Raw genomic sequence first — 16,094 nt, 5'->3', positions numbered from 1 at the left:
TGAACCAAAAATGCATTTGCCTGACCGTTTTTCTGGGGATAGAAAGCAGTTTTTTAATTTTAAAGAGTCTTGTAAACTTTATTTTCGTTTAAGACCAGTCTCCTCAGGTACGGAATCTCAGCGGGTCGGAATTATTATTTCTTTACTTCAGGGGGATCCCCAGACCTGGGCTTTTGGTTTAAGAACTGACGATCCGGCATTGTTGTCTGTAGACACCTTTCTGGGGTCTTTAGGGCTATTGTATGATGACCCTGATAGAGAGGCATCCGCCGAGAGTCATTTGCGTGCTCTCAGACAGGGTAAGAATCCCGCAGAGATTTATTGTACGGAGTTTCACCGTTGGTCGAACGACTGTGGATGGAATGACCCAGCCCTGCGCAGTCAGTTTCGCCTCGGCTTATCTGAGTCTATAAAAGACAGTCTCCTTCAGTATCCTGCTCCTGAGACTCTTGATAAACTCATGGAGCTTTCTATTAAGATTGATCGTCGTCTCAGAGAGCGGAGGGCTGAAAAAGGAGCATCTGTCGGGTCTACTCCTGGTGTTTTTTCCATTCCTGTGGACATAGAGGAGCCCATGCAGATAGGTCTCTCCAAGCTGTCTCCTGAAGAAAGAACCAGAAGGCAAAATTCTGGTCTTTGTTTGTACTGTGGGAGTAAGGGACATTTTGCCCGTAATTGTCCGAACAAGTCGGGAAACGCCTCGACCAAGTGAATTGTGAGGGGGTTCACTTTGGTCTGCAGCTTATCTCCTCAAATAATTCACTGTTAGTCCCAGCTAAAGTTTCCTTTGGCAGCCTCTGTTCCTCGGTGTCGGCTTTTGTTGACAGTGGAGCTGCAGGGAACTTTATGGACTTAACGTGGGCCAAGGCCTTAGGTATTCCTCAGTTAGCCTTGGGTAGGTGTATCACCATGCATGGTTTAGATGGGAGTCCCTTGTCCAATGGGGTTATTTCTCTCTGTACACCTCCTGTACTATTTTCGGTAGGAGCTCTTCATTCCGAAAAAATTGAATTTTTCCTTACCCATTGCCCAGCAGTTCCAGTGGTTCTGGGTCACCCTTGGCTGGCCTTTCATAATCCCATCATTGATTGGCAGTCGGGGGAGATCTCACAGTGGGGTACCATCTGTAATAAGGAATGTATTACGCTTCCCATCAGAATAGCTGCTGTCATTCCCGCACCCATTCCTGTGGAATACCAGGATTTTGTTGATGTATTTTCCAAGGGCAATGCGGACATTCTGCCTCCCCATCGGCCTTATGATTGTGCTATTGAGCTAATTCCTGGTGCCACTTTGCCTAAGGGAAGGTTATATGCATTGTCCGGACCAGAAACTGTGGCCATGAATGAATATGTTAAAGAAAGCCTAGGGAAAGGATTTATCAGGCCGTCTAAATCCCCTTTAAGTGCAGGCTTCTTCTTTGTGGAGAAGAAGGATGGATCACTCAGACCTTGCATTGACTTTAGAGCCTTGAATAAAATCTCAGTAAAAAATACTTACCCTTTGCCGCTGATTTCTGTCCTCTTTGATCAGCTACGTTCGGCTGTGATTTTTTCTAAGATTGACCTGAGAGGAGCATATAACCTCATCCGAATCAAGTCAGGGGATGAGTGGAAAACGGCATTCAGTACTCAGTCGGGTCACTATGAGTATCTGGTTATGCCATTCGGCCTGTCTAACGCTCCGGCAGTTTTCCAGGATCTCATTAACGATGTGCTCCGTGATTTTCTTGGAAGATTCGTAGTAGTCTATTTAGACGATATCTTGATATATTCTGACTCTATTGAACAACACGTTACCCAGGTGCGTCAGGTTCTAAAAAAATTACGTGAAAATCACCTATATGCCAAGCTGGAGAAGTGTGAATTTCATGTCACGGAGGTATCCTTTTTAGGGTACATTATTTCCCCTCGGGGATTCTGTATGGAACTGAAGAAGCTCCAAGCCATCCTTAGTTGGGCGCAACCCACCAACTTAAAAGCAATTCAGCGCTTTTTAGGGTTTGCGAATTATTATAGAAGATTTATTCACTCTTTCTCCGACCTAGTTGCTCCCATTGTGGCACTGACTAAGAAGGGAGCGGATCCAACCAACTGGTCACGTGAAGCTGAGTTATCTTTTCAGGCCTTGAAACAAGCCTTTGTCTCAGCCCCGGTCCTCAGACATCCCAACCCAGAATTGCCTTTCATTGTTGAGGTTGATGCCTCGGAGGTTGGAGTAGGGGCTATCCTATCTCAGAAGGATCCGGATTCTCTGGAATTACATCCTTGTGCCTTTATGTCCAGGAAATTCTCATCTGCTGAATCCAACTACGATGTTGGTAACCGGGAATTACTGGCTATTAAATGGGCTTTCGAGGAGTGGAGGCATTGGCTTGAGGGAGCAACACATACCATTTCAGTTTTGACTGATCACAAAAATCTTCAGTACATTGAATCAGCTAAACGGCTGAATGCCCGGCAAGCTCGTTGGGCTTTATTTTTTACTCGTTTCAAGTTTATTATCACCTTCAGGCCAGGTTCCAAGAATGCCAAGGCGGATGCCCTGTCACGCAGTTTTCTTCCAGTTCATGATAACAGTCCTGTTACTCCCATACTTCCGTCTTCAGTCATTCGGGCAGGCCTCACACAGGATTTATTTACCCAGTTAAAGCAGCTTCAACATCAAGCTCCTGGAAATACTCCTGCTGGTCGTCTTTATGTCCCTGAGTTTTTGAGAGCAACCGTTTTGACGGAGTTTCATGATAGCAAAGTTGCCGGGCATCCGGGGATCGCTAAGACTTTGGAATTAGTCTCCCGCTCAGTATGGTGGCCTGGTCTTTCCAAAGACATTAAGGAGTTTGTTTTTTCGTGTCAGGTCTGTGCACAGCATAAAGTTTCCCGTTCCTTGCCTATCGGTCAACTTATGCCCTTGAATGTTCCTCTCAGGCCATGGTCTCATATTTCCATGGATTTTGTGGTGGACCTCCCTCTGTCAGCCGGATGCCGAGTCATATGGGTGGTAGTTGACCGTTTTAGCAAGATGGCCCATTTCATTGCTCTTCCCCGATTGCCATCTGCCCAGGGATTGGCAGTTTTGTTCCTCCGCCATGTTTTCAGACTCCATGGGTTACCCACTGATATTGTTTCTGATCGGGGTCCACAATTCATTGCACAATTTTGGAAGTCTTTTTGTGCCTCTTTAAAGATGAAATTGTCTTTAACGTCTGGCTACCATCCCCAATCCAACGGGCAGACTGAGCGAGTTAATCAATCATTAAAACAATATTTGCGTTTGTACTCGGCCAAACTCCAAAATGACTGGTCCGAGTTTCTTCCATTGGCGGAGTTTGCTTACAACAATGCCTGTCATTCCTCCACCAATGTGTCTCCATTTGTTACAGTTTTTGGTTTTCACCCCAGAGCTAATTCCTTTTTTCAACATTCCTCTGTCTCCTCACTGACCTTGACCGCTCATCTCAGACTCATTTGGAGAAAAGTGCACCTTGCTCTCAGAAAAGCAGCATTTCGGGAGAAAAATTTTTCTGACAGGCTCCGGCGGCCGTGCACTTTTAAAGTTGGAGATAGGGTGTGGTTGTCGACTCGCAACATTAGACTTCGACAAACCTCAGCCAGATTGGGCCCTAAATTTATTGGACCATTTCATATTATAAAAAAAATCAATCCAGTTGCTTTCCGGTTACGTTTACCAAGAACTCTCCGGATCGGAAATACTTTCCATTGCTCCCTGTTGAAACCATACGTTTCTTCCAGTAGATTTCCTCGGAAGATCTCTCAGGGGAAATCACCAATAGATGTACAGGGTCAGCAGGAGTTCTTGGTGGAGAAGGTTCTCGATTCCAAGTTGTCCCGGGGTCGGCTTTATTTTTTGGTACATTGGAGGGATTATGGTCCAGAAGAAAGGTCTTGGGTCCTGGATGAGGATCTCCATGCCCCGAGGCTCAAAAAGGCATTTTTTCGAGAATTTCCTCGGAAACCTGGCCTTAGGGGTTCCTTGACCCCTCCTCAAGGGGGGGGGTACTGTTAGGCGCCGAGGGTCCGCCCGTCAGTGCGGCCCGGCGCCTAGCAACTAGGGACGCCGCATGCGGACAGCCGCCGGCTCCCTAGCAACGCTAGACGCCGGGCGCACGGAGCCGCTCAGACCCTAGCAACGGGGACGCCACTGTCGGACCGCGTTCCCCGTTGCTGGGTCTAGATTAATCACCTCATTGGTATCCTGGCCGTGCAGCATGCAGCTGCACGGCATGATTGTTAATTACCCTGTCTGGCTCCTGATTGGAGAGCTCCCAGTTAAAAGCACTCTCTGGACTTCTCACAGACGCCGGTAATAGCTTCCTGTTTGCTGTGTCTGTTGCAGAGAGTTTTCCAGTCCTGTCTATCCGGTCGTTCCTGTCCTCAGTGGTCCAATACTCGGAAGTTGTCATCTTTTCCTGGAGTCCTGACCGAGCTCCTTTAACATCCTGTGGTGTTCGTGAGTCGCGGCGTAGCCGTGTGTTGCGGCTAGACCGCTTACTATTTATTATTTGGTTACATTGTGTTTCGGAGCTTTTGCGGAGGATTCCGCTCCCACAAATCCACTCTGGTATCCAGCGGTGCTGGATAGGAGTAACGGATTCGTGGATTTTTGGTTGTCCTTTTCCCTGGCGGTTTGTCCGCACATACTTCTGGTTTAAGTTAGTTAGCTTGTAGCCCCTGGCCTGGTTGCTTAGTCAGAGGGCCCCTTGTTATCACCCTGTCTCGGATTTCCCTTTGTCTCCCATTAAGACCTGAGGGGGCATCGGAGTTGGGCAGACATAATCCGCCCTTCAAACGCGGCTGCCATGGGCTCAAGCAACCATAGTCTCGCAGGGGATTTCTGATAACACGGGCGAGACAACGGAGTTAGGGCGCCAGGGGTTACTAGGCTTTCCTGCTCCCGTAACCAGCATTCCATTCCAGTACTCTGACCTCCGTCATAAGATCACCTCTGGTCAGACGTACTGGTATCATAACAGTTAACAGTGGCAAAGAGGCACAGGGAGTTGGAAGGCTGGGTAGAGATGAGGATTTTGAAGTATGATTGTTTAGTGAGGGAAGGGGCATATGTGCATCTGGCACCATTGGAGGCATACGTGTATCTGGCACTATTAGGGGCATATGTGCATCTGGCACTGCACTCCTGTGGGCATATGTGAATCTGGCACTATTGGAGATATGTTTATCTGGCATTATTAGGGACATATGTGTATCTGGCACTGCACTATTGGGGGTGTATGTGTATCTGGCCCCTCCCATATGTGTATCACACCCCCATTTTCATTGGCGACACCCATTTTTTTTTGCTCACGCGCCTTTGGTGTGTGCACACAGTACCATTAACACATTTTTTCTACTTGCACCACTGTAAATATGTATATATAATATGTAGAAGGTCTCCTGAGTGTGGGATAACTATTGGGGAGGGAACAGGGAACACGCTGAGCTGCGGAGACCTGGAGCACAGGCATCAAAATGTGTTTAGTGACCCTCGGACTTCAGTGAATTTTTTAATGTGGCCCACACTGTCTTAAAGGTTGAAGACCCCTGCTGTATACCTTTCCACCATCAGAGACCTCCAGGAAAATAGAGCCAGAACCATTTTCACCGATACATGTGCAGCAGAGAAAACACCAAGAAAATGCACAATTTTACCAGAGATATGCACAGTAGATACTGTCAATGTGCTGGCACACTGGTGAGGCAGTTCCTATGATATATCTCTTTGGCCAAAATTTTATATATCTTTAAGGAGAGAGTAATCAAAGGAGAAGAGGATAGTGAAACCTTTTGAAATAAGATCTAAATCCTAAAGGTGAGCATGTGTTTACCGGTCACCTACCCACACAAGGGGGAACATTTATTAAAGTTTGATTTTGGTGATTCAAGGGATTTGGCATTCTGTTTCCATTTGATTTCCAATCGATTTGGGTTGAACAGATTTTCTAAATACCACATTGAATGTCAAATCAATTCTATTGCCAATATCAACTCACATCCCAACAGAAATCGAATTTCTGAAAAACATTGATGTTTTTCCATAGCCCAACATAGAATCACCGCATTTACTAAATGCCAAATCGAACCTCAAATCCCAAAATGTTTAGAATGATGTTAGACATTCGATTTTGGCTTCTAAACCCATTCTATTGGTATGAAATTGATAGTGAAGTACCCAAAAGCATGTAGGGCAGTGTGGAAGTAGTAGTAATGGAGGTGATGGTATGTTGTGCATGTACCTGCACAACGCAAATCCCCATCTGAATGAGATAACTCTGTAGGATCAATCAGAACATCATCAGCAGCTTCATGAGTTGAATAGTGCACATATTTATACTTATAGACATATTTATTCCATGAATGTGCAATAGATAGCACCAGAGCACAATATTAGGCAATTTGGCTGGATGATATAATTAATTTTAAAGTCATGAGTGTTGTACCTTGCTATCCTGGTTCATCCCATGATGCCTACATACTCAGCAATTTATCCCTGTGTGCAAAAATTCTTGTTGGACAAATGCCAGAGGGATGGTTATTGAGTAAGATACCAGTATGTGTAAATAAAGCAGCTAATAATAATTGTTACTATATTGTTCCCCTTCCACCAAAAAAGGTTATTTAGGTTACAGCCATTGCTCTTGGTTTCTGACTCCATTGTCAAATCCACAAACTCCTGCTGAGCATAAGTATAAAGAGGTACATATAGCCACCAAATCCATGACAGAATACATCTTTGGTTTTTAAAAAAAAATAATTATACAGAAGGCATATTATTATATTATTTGGCATAAATGTTCGATATTGTGGTATGCTGCTGTCTATTGTATAATTGTACATAAAAAACACTCCACAAGATTATGTAATAAACAGGGAGCAGGCAGTTTTTTTTTTTAGCAACAACTGACTATGTGAACACAAAGTTTAAGGCAGGCAGGAAGGCAGATTCGGTCTAAACTTATTGTCAACTATTTCATCTGTATTTTTAAAAAAAAATCAAAAAAACACAATTTTTTTATCATCATTTCTTGTATAAAACAGTGTTAAGAGAGAGCTTCCCCTTTAATTAGTGTGCATGTGATGCATTTGGAAGCAATGAGGAAGTTCTATTCAATGTTACATTCGATTTTGCTGGGGTTTTCAATGGGGATTTGAGGTTTGATTCGGTAAGGGATTTCATAAATTCAACTCAAAATCCCTTCCAAACATCAAATTCGATTTGAAACTCCAATGCAAAATCAATTTTTCTGAAACAAGGGATTTTTTGAAAAGTTTGGAAACTCAAACGGAATCGATATCAATCGATTTTGAAGTTTCATAAAGTGGTTTCCAAAATCGAATTTTAGTAAATATACCCAAAGGTCAGCAAAAGCATATCCTGAAATAATCTGTGACACTATGAGCATATTGATTGGCTGCTGGTTGTTCTGTCCCCAACCACTTACGTATGACATAGCAGAAGATGAAGATCACTATATATAACAATCTTACACTAATCATGTGCAAATAATACTTCTCTGTTTAATTTTTAAGGATTGTATTATTCTAACAGCTTTTTTATTAAAAAAAAATAGAAAACAAGAAAAAAAATTAGAAGGAAATGTGCACTGATCTGAAAACCCCTACGGAGATGCCATGGCACTCAGTGGTCAAAGAGGTTCTTTGGGAGCCATGCCCACTCAATGTTATTAAAACATAAATTGCATTTAAACATAAAAGTACATTCCAACATACCAGGTTGAGACATCCATCAGAGGAGCCCAAAATATATCAGCTGATGAAAATTTAAATCCAAGACTTATACATTGGAGCATCACATTGTATGGCAGTAATGTTTTTGCTGGTCATCACTTGTCAATTCAAGAGTTTGAATGACCAGGTGATTTATGCCTTTGCTAATGTAACTTGGCAGTCTTCTTCAACCTAGACCTTGATTATTGGCAAGTTTTTCACCAACACTCTTAGTAAGTCACCTTATGTACCATAGTGCACTGACAGCTAAGGGTTCCTTAAGAGAGTTTTCTTCAAAGGTCTATACTGTATATTATAGAATAAATATCTTGAAAGTTCATTATTTTGCAGAAAAAAAATAAAAAAAATATTGCCAACTCTATTAATACAACTAGTGCATCCATTACATTAAAACGTAAAGTTTCTTGGAAAAATGCATCATGTCAACCCTAAACCTTAGCTTAAAAGGGCAGCAATCAGAATAATGTTCTGTTAATGGACACAATAAAATGCTTCTGTTTTCAACCGAACAAATAATTAGTTTTAACTAAAATGGATTGCTTTTAGCATGATCAATGGAACACAGCAAGGGCTATGTATTTAGCTCCTGTAATTTGCTTGAGAGGCCCTTTTAAAACATAACTAAGTGTATTTTTATTTTAAAGGTAATTACTAATATAGCACATGTCAAACTGCCAATTTACTTGAAGGTACTTGCTGAAAAGGACACATAACGCTTATTACAACCAGTCTGCAGTTTGTTTTTTTCACAGAATCAAATCATTTTTATTCAGAGTGCTTTTGTAACAAACACAAGTGGAACTCTTGCCTTTTAAATGTTTTATGCTATGCAGTGTTAGTAATATTTTGCTCTTCAGAAGTGATGTAGATGCTATCTCACTAATTCTGTTACATTAATTCTCCCAATCAAACCCTCCCTTCCCCCCTTCCTCACCCCACCACCACCCCTTCTTACTGCTGGAGTGCAAAGAATGTCTACAAAATTGATCACATTAATCTCTATTACATTTTTATTCTACCAGTGCACTATACACAGGAGTCTAACTGATTGAGCACATATTTCTTTGCATAGAGCTCGACAAAAAATAATATATAAACTGCAATTATCATTATATTGAAGATAACACTTTATATTAATTTAAATAATTAAAAAAAAAAAGAAAGGCGTCTCTATTTCAAAGTTTGCCAGAACAATAATCTAACAGTATTTTATTTCAATAGTATTTTTAAATAGCTTTAGGAGATGAGCTGTAAATCTATAAAATAATTGTATCAAATAAATTGCGAGTACAAATAGGCATTCAGTAAAAAAACAAAACCTCTTAGTGGTTATTGACTATTTGTGAGAAGTCTATGCTGGGAATTAAATATAATTGTTTTTATAGGCTTCAAGAAGGCAATAAGACAGGAAATTTGTGAGGTGTCACAAGTGCGAAATAAAACAACTAGAAGTTTCTCTAAATACATATATTTTTCAAAGTTTCAATATATCAGATATTATAAGCAATTTTCTCTTCATTCACAGTATTCTACAAGGGCATGAAATAGCAAATGCTATTAAAGGGATTTAAGCCTCTGGGTACATTAGATTATACAATCTAAATACAACTGGGTTTTTTTCTGTTTGCTCTAGGGCCATCTCTACTTTTGAGATCTTCTTATTGTCAGAACGTATGTTTCTTTTTGGAGCTGAAAATGCAGAGTCTCAGAGAGAATGGGCCAAGGCAATATCTAAGGTACTGCTGATAATTATCTGATAAAGTTAAGCCTAAGGCATTAGCATTAAATAAATTGGCGTTGTGAACTGTAAGCTCTCAAAGGAACCAGCTTTAATGTTTTTAATGTATTTATTTTTAAAGTAATCTACATAATATGCAATTTCTTTTAATTTTTTTAATTTTTTTTAATAATATGCGAAAGAGAAAATACACACAACTTGCATAGAAAATTGCTAATGTAATAACCATTTGGGATAAAAACTGGGAGAGTATTAGCCTGGCTATAATGAGTTCAAAGGAGCATGGCAATATGGCAATGAGTTTGGATAGTCAAATGCATCAATAGGAGTTTTCCAAAAAGTCTATTTTCCAGTTTTCTTTTTTCTTTTATTGGTATGAAAATTAATAAAAAAGAAGAGGAAAAAAATGAAAGAAAATCTAATTTCAGTGGCAATGCTAAAAATTTGGTTTTGTGATTTTAATAATTTGCTCATGTCACAGACATGTTGGTGATGTAATCGACTTTGTGTGAAAAATGGCGTACCTGAGGCATGGAAGTCTCATAAGTGACCTGTCTTCACTTCTTACCCCTGCAAGACATAATTGGTTTTCTGTGAGTCATTTACAGGTCACAGCCTCCAACCAAAATCCACTAGATGGCAACAGACAATACATAACCAAGGTGACAATGTAATAAAACACAGACATAGTGGAGAACAGTATACACTATTCAGTTTGTATCCCGCACTAGACATGCATAAATAAAATAATTCTTAATACTGTAGATATCTATTCCTAACCAGCTATTAGCCTTTAGCCTTGAAATTTGGCTTGCTACAATAGTAATGCTGGAGGTTCTCCAACAATCATGAGCTCTACTCATACAAATAGTTAAAAAAAATGTATAGTGGAGAACAGGTCAAAGGTCAGCACATAATGAACCGGTTCAAGGTTAGAACTGAAGCAAAGAAGAGATACTGGTAAAATGCGTAAGCACAGAAATAGAGCCAAGAGGAAGGTAGTCATAGCGACCAGGACAACCAGGCATTTTCTACAACCAATCTCACAATCAATCTTTCAACCAAATAAAATTATTTCTTTGAGAAATATTGTAGTACAAATTTGTCTTTCTGTAAATTCCACTTGAGAACACCAGTATATCTCTTGTAGCAAACACAATGAAGTACTTTTGGTTTGGGAATGGAGACATGGAAAACAATTATGTTTATGCAGGAAGGTAACTTTAATCAGAAAGAGACTAAATTGACAAACTGTACAATCTTAGGCTTGATTTCACACTTCAATGATGGATACGCCCAGTGTCGGACTGGGGTATGAAGGGCCCACCGGGGGAATGCAGTGATAGGGGCCCATACTTAGGGGTTTGAGAAACCTACAAAGGGGGTGTGGCTAGCCTCCACAGAGGCTTGAAATACATAATAGTCTTGTGCAGTGTAATGCAACATATCTACCATGTATAATACAAGTGTACAGTCTGGAACCTGATCCCTAGAGGAAGGAGTGGACCCTCAGGCAGTGGGACCCACCGGTGGTTTCCCCTGTACCCCTGTGGGCCAGTCCGACCCTGGATACGCCGGCCTAGCGACTGACTCTGGTAAGCATATACACTTGCCAATCGGCCACTGTCTGGCCATACATCACAACTGGGTGGGTATTTACATTTTTCCTACCCATTTGTACTTTCATTGTTAGTGAATACTACAGCTGGCATATGGGTTGGTCGGTGGGTCGGCCATACACACATGCAGATATACTGACATCGATGTCGTTCACAGACATATCTTCTGTACACATGGACAGATGCACTATGTGATATGTCATTCGTCTGATTGAACTACCTATTGCATAGTGTGCACCCAGCCTTATACAGTTCAACAAATTATAGATTAAGTAAAAGAAGCAACCTTGAGTATTGATATTTTTAGTGGAGACATATACTTTACTTCCTGAACATAAAGGACATGTTTATTCATGATGCATACCATTTATTAGCTTGGAATGAGCAGAAGCTTTAATCAGACCATTCTGAGTCTCTCTTCAGATATTTTAGAGAGCAATAACAATTACAGGTGGTATCAACACCAGGAACCCTTGAAACATATTAGGATGGGAACCTAAAACAATCCAACATTTAATCAGTAGGTTTATTGGCATCATTATTGTATGTAAATTCCGTTTGGTCATCTCAATGCGCAAATACATAAATTTGAAGTAATTTGATTAACTCTCTCCATCTATCAGTTAATTTGTAGATGCTGCACAGAAAAGAAGTGCTTGCATAAGGAGACAAATTGTACCACCTATCGGTGATATTAAAACATGGAGGTGAAAGTTTTTTTTGACTAATGACTTAATAGATGAGCTGTACCCAGTAGACATTTGAGATGAACAAAATAGCACATTTTCAAAAGAAAAGGGACTTGATCCATGCTTTTGTTGACTCAAGACCAATAGCTCTGCCAGATGTGCTATAGCAGCTAGTTTTTGTCACAACTGTGGGCCTGAGCTGACAGGACGAAGCCTCAGTTGTAGGGGCTGGGGTGAAGCTAAACTTCGGAGGTTTTATCAGACCCCTGGACATACGAGTAAGATGTAGAAAGGTTGCCCGAAGGCGTGACCATGACAACCAGGATTAAAAGTCAATAAGTATTTATTAACAGAACTCCATGTAATCACAGCAGTAATAAGTCAACGAAGATATACAGCAGATTTGGTAAAAACAGTTCCTAAAGAACTACGGGTTGGCAACGGCCACATGGTACTGATAGCAGTAGGTACAGTTCTTAATGTCCCAGAGATGGAATGTCCTTACCAGACCCGTCCGTAGTATAAGGTATAGCCAAGGAACACACCAGCAGATGTTTCACTGGTAGCACTGTAGTTGAGGTAGCTGCTGAGGACGCTGGATGGAACCAGCCAGGTGTTAAGACATGGAGTAGATGCTGGATGGAACCAGCCAGATAGTAGAATGAAGCTAGGGAGCGAAGATGTAGAAACCGATGGTTTGCAGATACCGATGGTATGCAGGTAACCGATGGTATGCAGGTAACCGCTGGAAAAGCACCGGCTCTTTAAGAAAGCTGATCACTGCTGGAAGCAGATGAGACTGTAGCTGGAGACTGAAGCAAACACAGGAGACTATAGAGTCAGGCTGCACCGCAAGGTGGTAGGCTGGTGCGGGTCTCTTAGTGAAATCTGGAAACAGGGTTTGACAACCAAAGCACTGACGATTTCCTGGTTCAGGCTCAATCCCTTTATACCCTTAGGTATGCAGGGATTGGATGAGCAATTAGGCAGACTTCAGCGGAGCTATGGATTGGAGGACAGGATCATGTGACTAGAACTAAGATGGCTGCGCCCATACCGGCCAGTGGAGGGAAGCCTTGTTTGTAACACCACATGAAGATTCCTCTGTAATGGCGGCGGTGAGCACAGAGAACGCCGACTTGCGTCTCAGACCTCCAGCGCGGACGGCCGCGGCTGCAGTAGATGAGGAGTGCCACATAACCTGTAATGCATTGAGAATACAAAGACGATGCCCGAGGCCCCGCCGGCAGGTGACGCCATGCCAGTCGCCCGGGCACTGGAAGGACAATATCCACGGACCAGCAGAGATGAGACGTGACATATGAATGCTAGCAACACAGCTGGGAACCGGGCCTAGGACGCTGAGCCAGCCTCAGGAGACACCTGAAAGGTAAATAATGGCATCCAGATACCCGGATCGTGACAGTTTTCAGTTAGGTTGTTGGTCGTAAAACCTGAGCTCACGACCTTGAGCTCACTTTTCTCTCTGCTCACTTCCTGGCCACAGAAATCCCCTGAAGTCTGTGGTTATATAAGGCTGGAGAACCACTACTCTAATCTATCTGATCCTGGTTCCTGGTTCTGCTGATTTAACTTCCCGGACTGGCTTGTCTGACCTCCATTTCTGAGTCAATTTTCCCTTGCTGTGTTCCTGTCGCTTTGGTTACCAGCTTTGGACTCTATCTACCTGTTTACAGAACCGATGGCTTTGAAAGTGACTTTGACTCCATTTAACTCAGCAGCAGGAAACAAAACTCACACTCATTTACAGCACTGCAGCATTCCAGCTGTAGTGCCTCTATCAAAACCATTCTTCAGAATGAATTCATTTGAAGTTGATGCTCTATTCACTGAGACTAATTTGCAGCTTGGTCAAATGCAAGAAGTGTAAGCAGAATTGGCTCATTTACAGTACATCTCAGATCATTACTGATACAAGACCACCTAAACAATTTGTCCATCCCTATATATGGAAACCAAAGTGATTTTTCCAAAACACTTTGTGGGAGATCATACATGCTTCTGGACAATTCTGTGTAATCTTGTTTTCCTGATGAAACATTAGACTCATGCCACAGGTCCTCAGAAAGTGGGTTTGAGCCTGACTATACAGTACTCAAGGATAAAGCCTTGACCTAGGCTATGCCCTATTTGGAGAAAAATTGCCCAATTTCCTGACAGCCTTCACATCTGCCTTTAGTAATCCACACCAAAGTTCCATGGCTGACATCAAGATAACTCATCTTTGCCATGGTAACAGGTCTGGTCAAAAAACAAGCTGAGTGTTAGGTAGGTAGGAAGGGAATATGCAAAAAAAAAAAAAAAAAAAGGATTGGCTATTATCAGCAAACAAAAGCATCATAAGGATGGCCAGGGACAAGTCAGCCCAGTAACAGGTGATCAGATAAACACATAAGTGGCTGATACTAAATTTAACATACAGTATGCCTGTTAGACGAGCATTGCCCCTAGGGCCAGTAACACTTACAGTATATGAGAGTGTATGAAGCTTGAGAGCCTCATAATGCTTCCCCTCATGCAGGTCGCTGTAACAAGTATTATATATGATATGCAGCATACTGAGTAGAGATAGGTTGCTGTGTAACCTGGAGTAGCAGTAGACCTTCACTGAAGATAGTGCCTGAATGCATGATAAAGTCAAAAGTACAGCTTCAGATTACTCAGCTGACTGATGGAAGTGGGGGCTGCAAGGCTAGAAATTCTGTGTGATGTTCCCGGACACATCTCCAGTGCACATGCGCAAATCACTCGGTGGCCAATTTCCAAGTGATTTGTGACAGCACTGCAGGGCCGCCACCCCGGGACTCTGGAGGGGTAAGTGACTATATGGAAGCAGTGTGTGCAGTGTGGGCCACCTCACCCTCAGAACTATGGGCCCTTGTGCACCAGATACACTGTACCCAGTATAAAAACGTCTATGCTACAATGGTGATATGCACAGAGGGACACATGACATGACTTTCAGAGAAAGGAAAGGAAAAAAAAAAACCTTTTAAAGGCATCAGTTGGAATAACATGTGTTATACAGTATAGTGCATACCTCCCAACTTGACCCATTCCAGGAGAGACAAAATGCTCTGTTTTCTCTTACTGAATGATTGTCCTCACCAGTGTTGAACTAGTTAACTGATAAGAGTGGTCTTTCACCACAGGTGATAGGCAACGCTTAGCAAGGGCATGTCAGTGAATTGCAACCTATGCAGAATTATTGGGCAATTGTAATAAGCCTTGAAGAGTGATAAAGTGGAGAGAGATAAAGTACCATCCAATCAGCTCCCTGTTACAGGCTGTCTTTGAAAATTGACAGCAGCTGATTGGTTTGTAGTTTATCCTGCTACATTTTATTACTCTCCAAGGCTTAGTACTTCTGCCCCTTTATCTTTTGCACCCAAAAATAGGGCTTATTAAAGTGCTTTTTATTATTGAAGACAGCTTTAAACCAAGTATAAGGTCATTACTGAGATGCGTACAACTCTGTATACTGGGCATTGTACAGATGTGTCCTTATTTACCTAGTATTTTTGCTTCATATGGCATTAGATGCTTGTTGTGACTTTCATGCCGCGTCACAGATATCCAGTTTCGTGCTTTCACACTTTTGAGTCTATTTTCGCACCACATACTGTAGCACCTTTCTCATACCACAGCTACCTACCAACAGAGTTTTAGTAGATGGCGGACGTACGATTTGCACTTTTCTGTGCACTCTTAGGGGGTCATTCCGAGATGATCGCTAGCTGCCGTTGTTCGCAGTGCAGCGATCAGGCTAAAAATCAGCATTTCTGCGCATGGTATGCACCGCAATGCGCATGTGCGACGGACAGGTACAAAGTCCTTTGTGGTTTGCATAGGTTCTAGCGAAGCTTTCAGTCACATGGCACAACGCAGGAAGATTGACATGAAGTGGGCATTTCTGGGTGGCAACCGACCGTTTTTAGGGAGTGCTTAAAAAAACGCAGGCGTGTCGGGGAAAACGCAGGCGTGGCGGGGCGAATGCTGGGCGGGTGTGTGATGTCAAAAGCCATCGTTAGAATCAACGCACCGTCGTTAGAATCAACGCACACGAAGAGTAACTACAGGGCTGGTCTTGTTTTGCACAAGCGTTCGCACTTCTGCAAAGCGAAAATACACTCTCCAGTGGGCACCTGCAAAGCATTTGCACGGCTGCTAAAAACTGCTAGCGAGCGATCAACTCGGAGGATGCAGGGAGCAGCTCAGACATATTATTCCTTGGTCTTTTGTCTTTTTTTCCCAAGATTAG

General features: G+C 42.2%; 1 protein-coding gene across 3 annotated transcripts in view; it reads left to right on the top strand.

The window, feature by feature from the left end:
* ARAP2 (ArfGAP with RhoGAP domain, ankyrin repeat and PH domain 2) overlaps positions 1-16,094 on the top strand; it is a 575,623-nt gene that overhangs the window by 305,275 nt on the left and 254,254 nt on the right. For all 3 annotated transcript variants that reach the window (XM_063922313.1, XM_063922304.1, XM_063922322.1), the window contains exon 18: positions 9,400-9,502. In XM_063922313.1, coding sequence (XP_063778383.1) covers positions 9,400-9,502 — 103 coding nt within the window. The remainder of the gene's footprint in view (positions 1-9,399; positions 9,503-16,094) is intronic.

Source organism: Pseudophryne corroboree, chromosome 1 (assembly GCF_028390025.1).
Source record: "Pseudophryne corroboree isolate aPseCor3 chromosome 1, aPseCor3.hap2, whole genome shotgun sequence".
Lineage (NCBI taxonomy): Eukaryota > Metazoa > Chordata > Amphibia > Anura > Myobatrachidae > Pseudophryne > Pseudophryne corroboree.
This window is presented reverse-complemented; position numbering and strand designations above follow the sequence as displayed.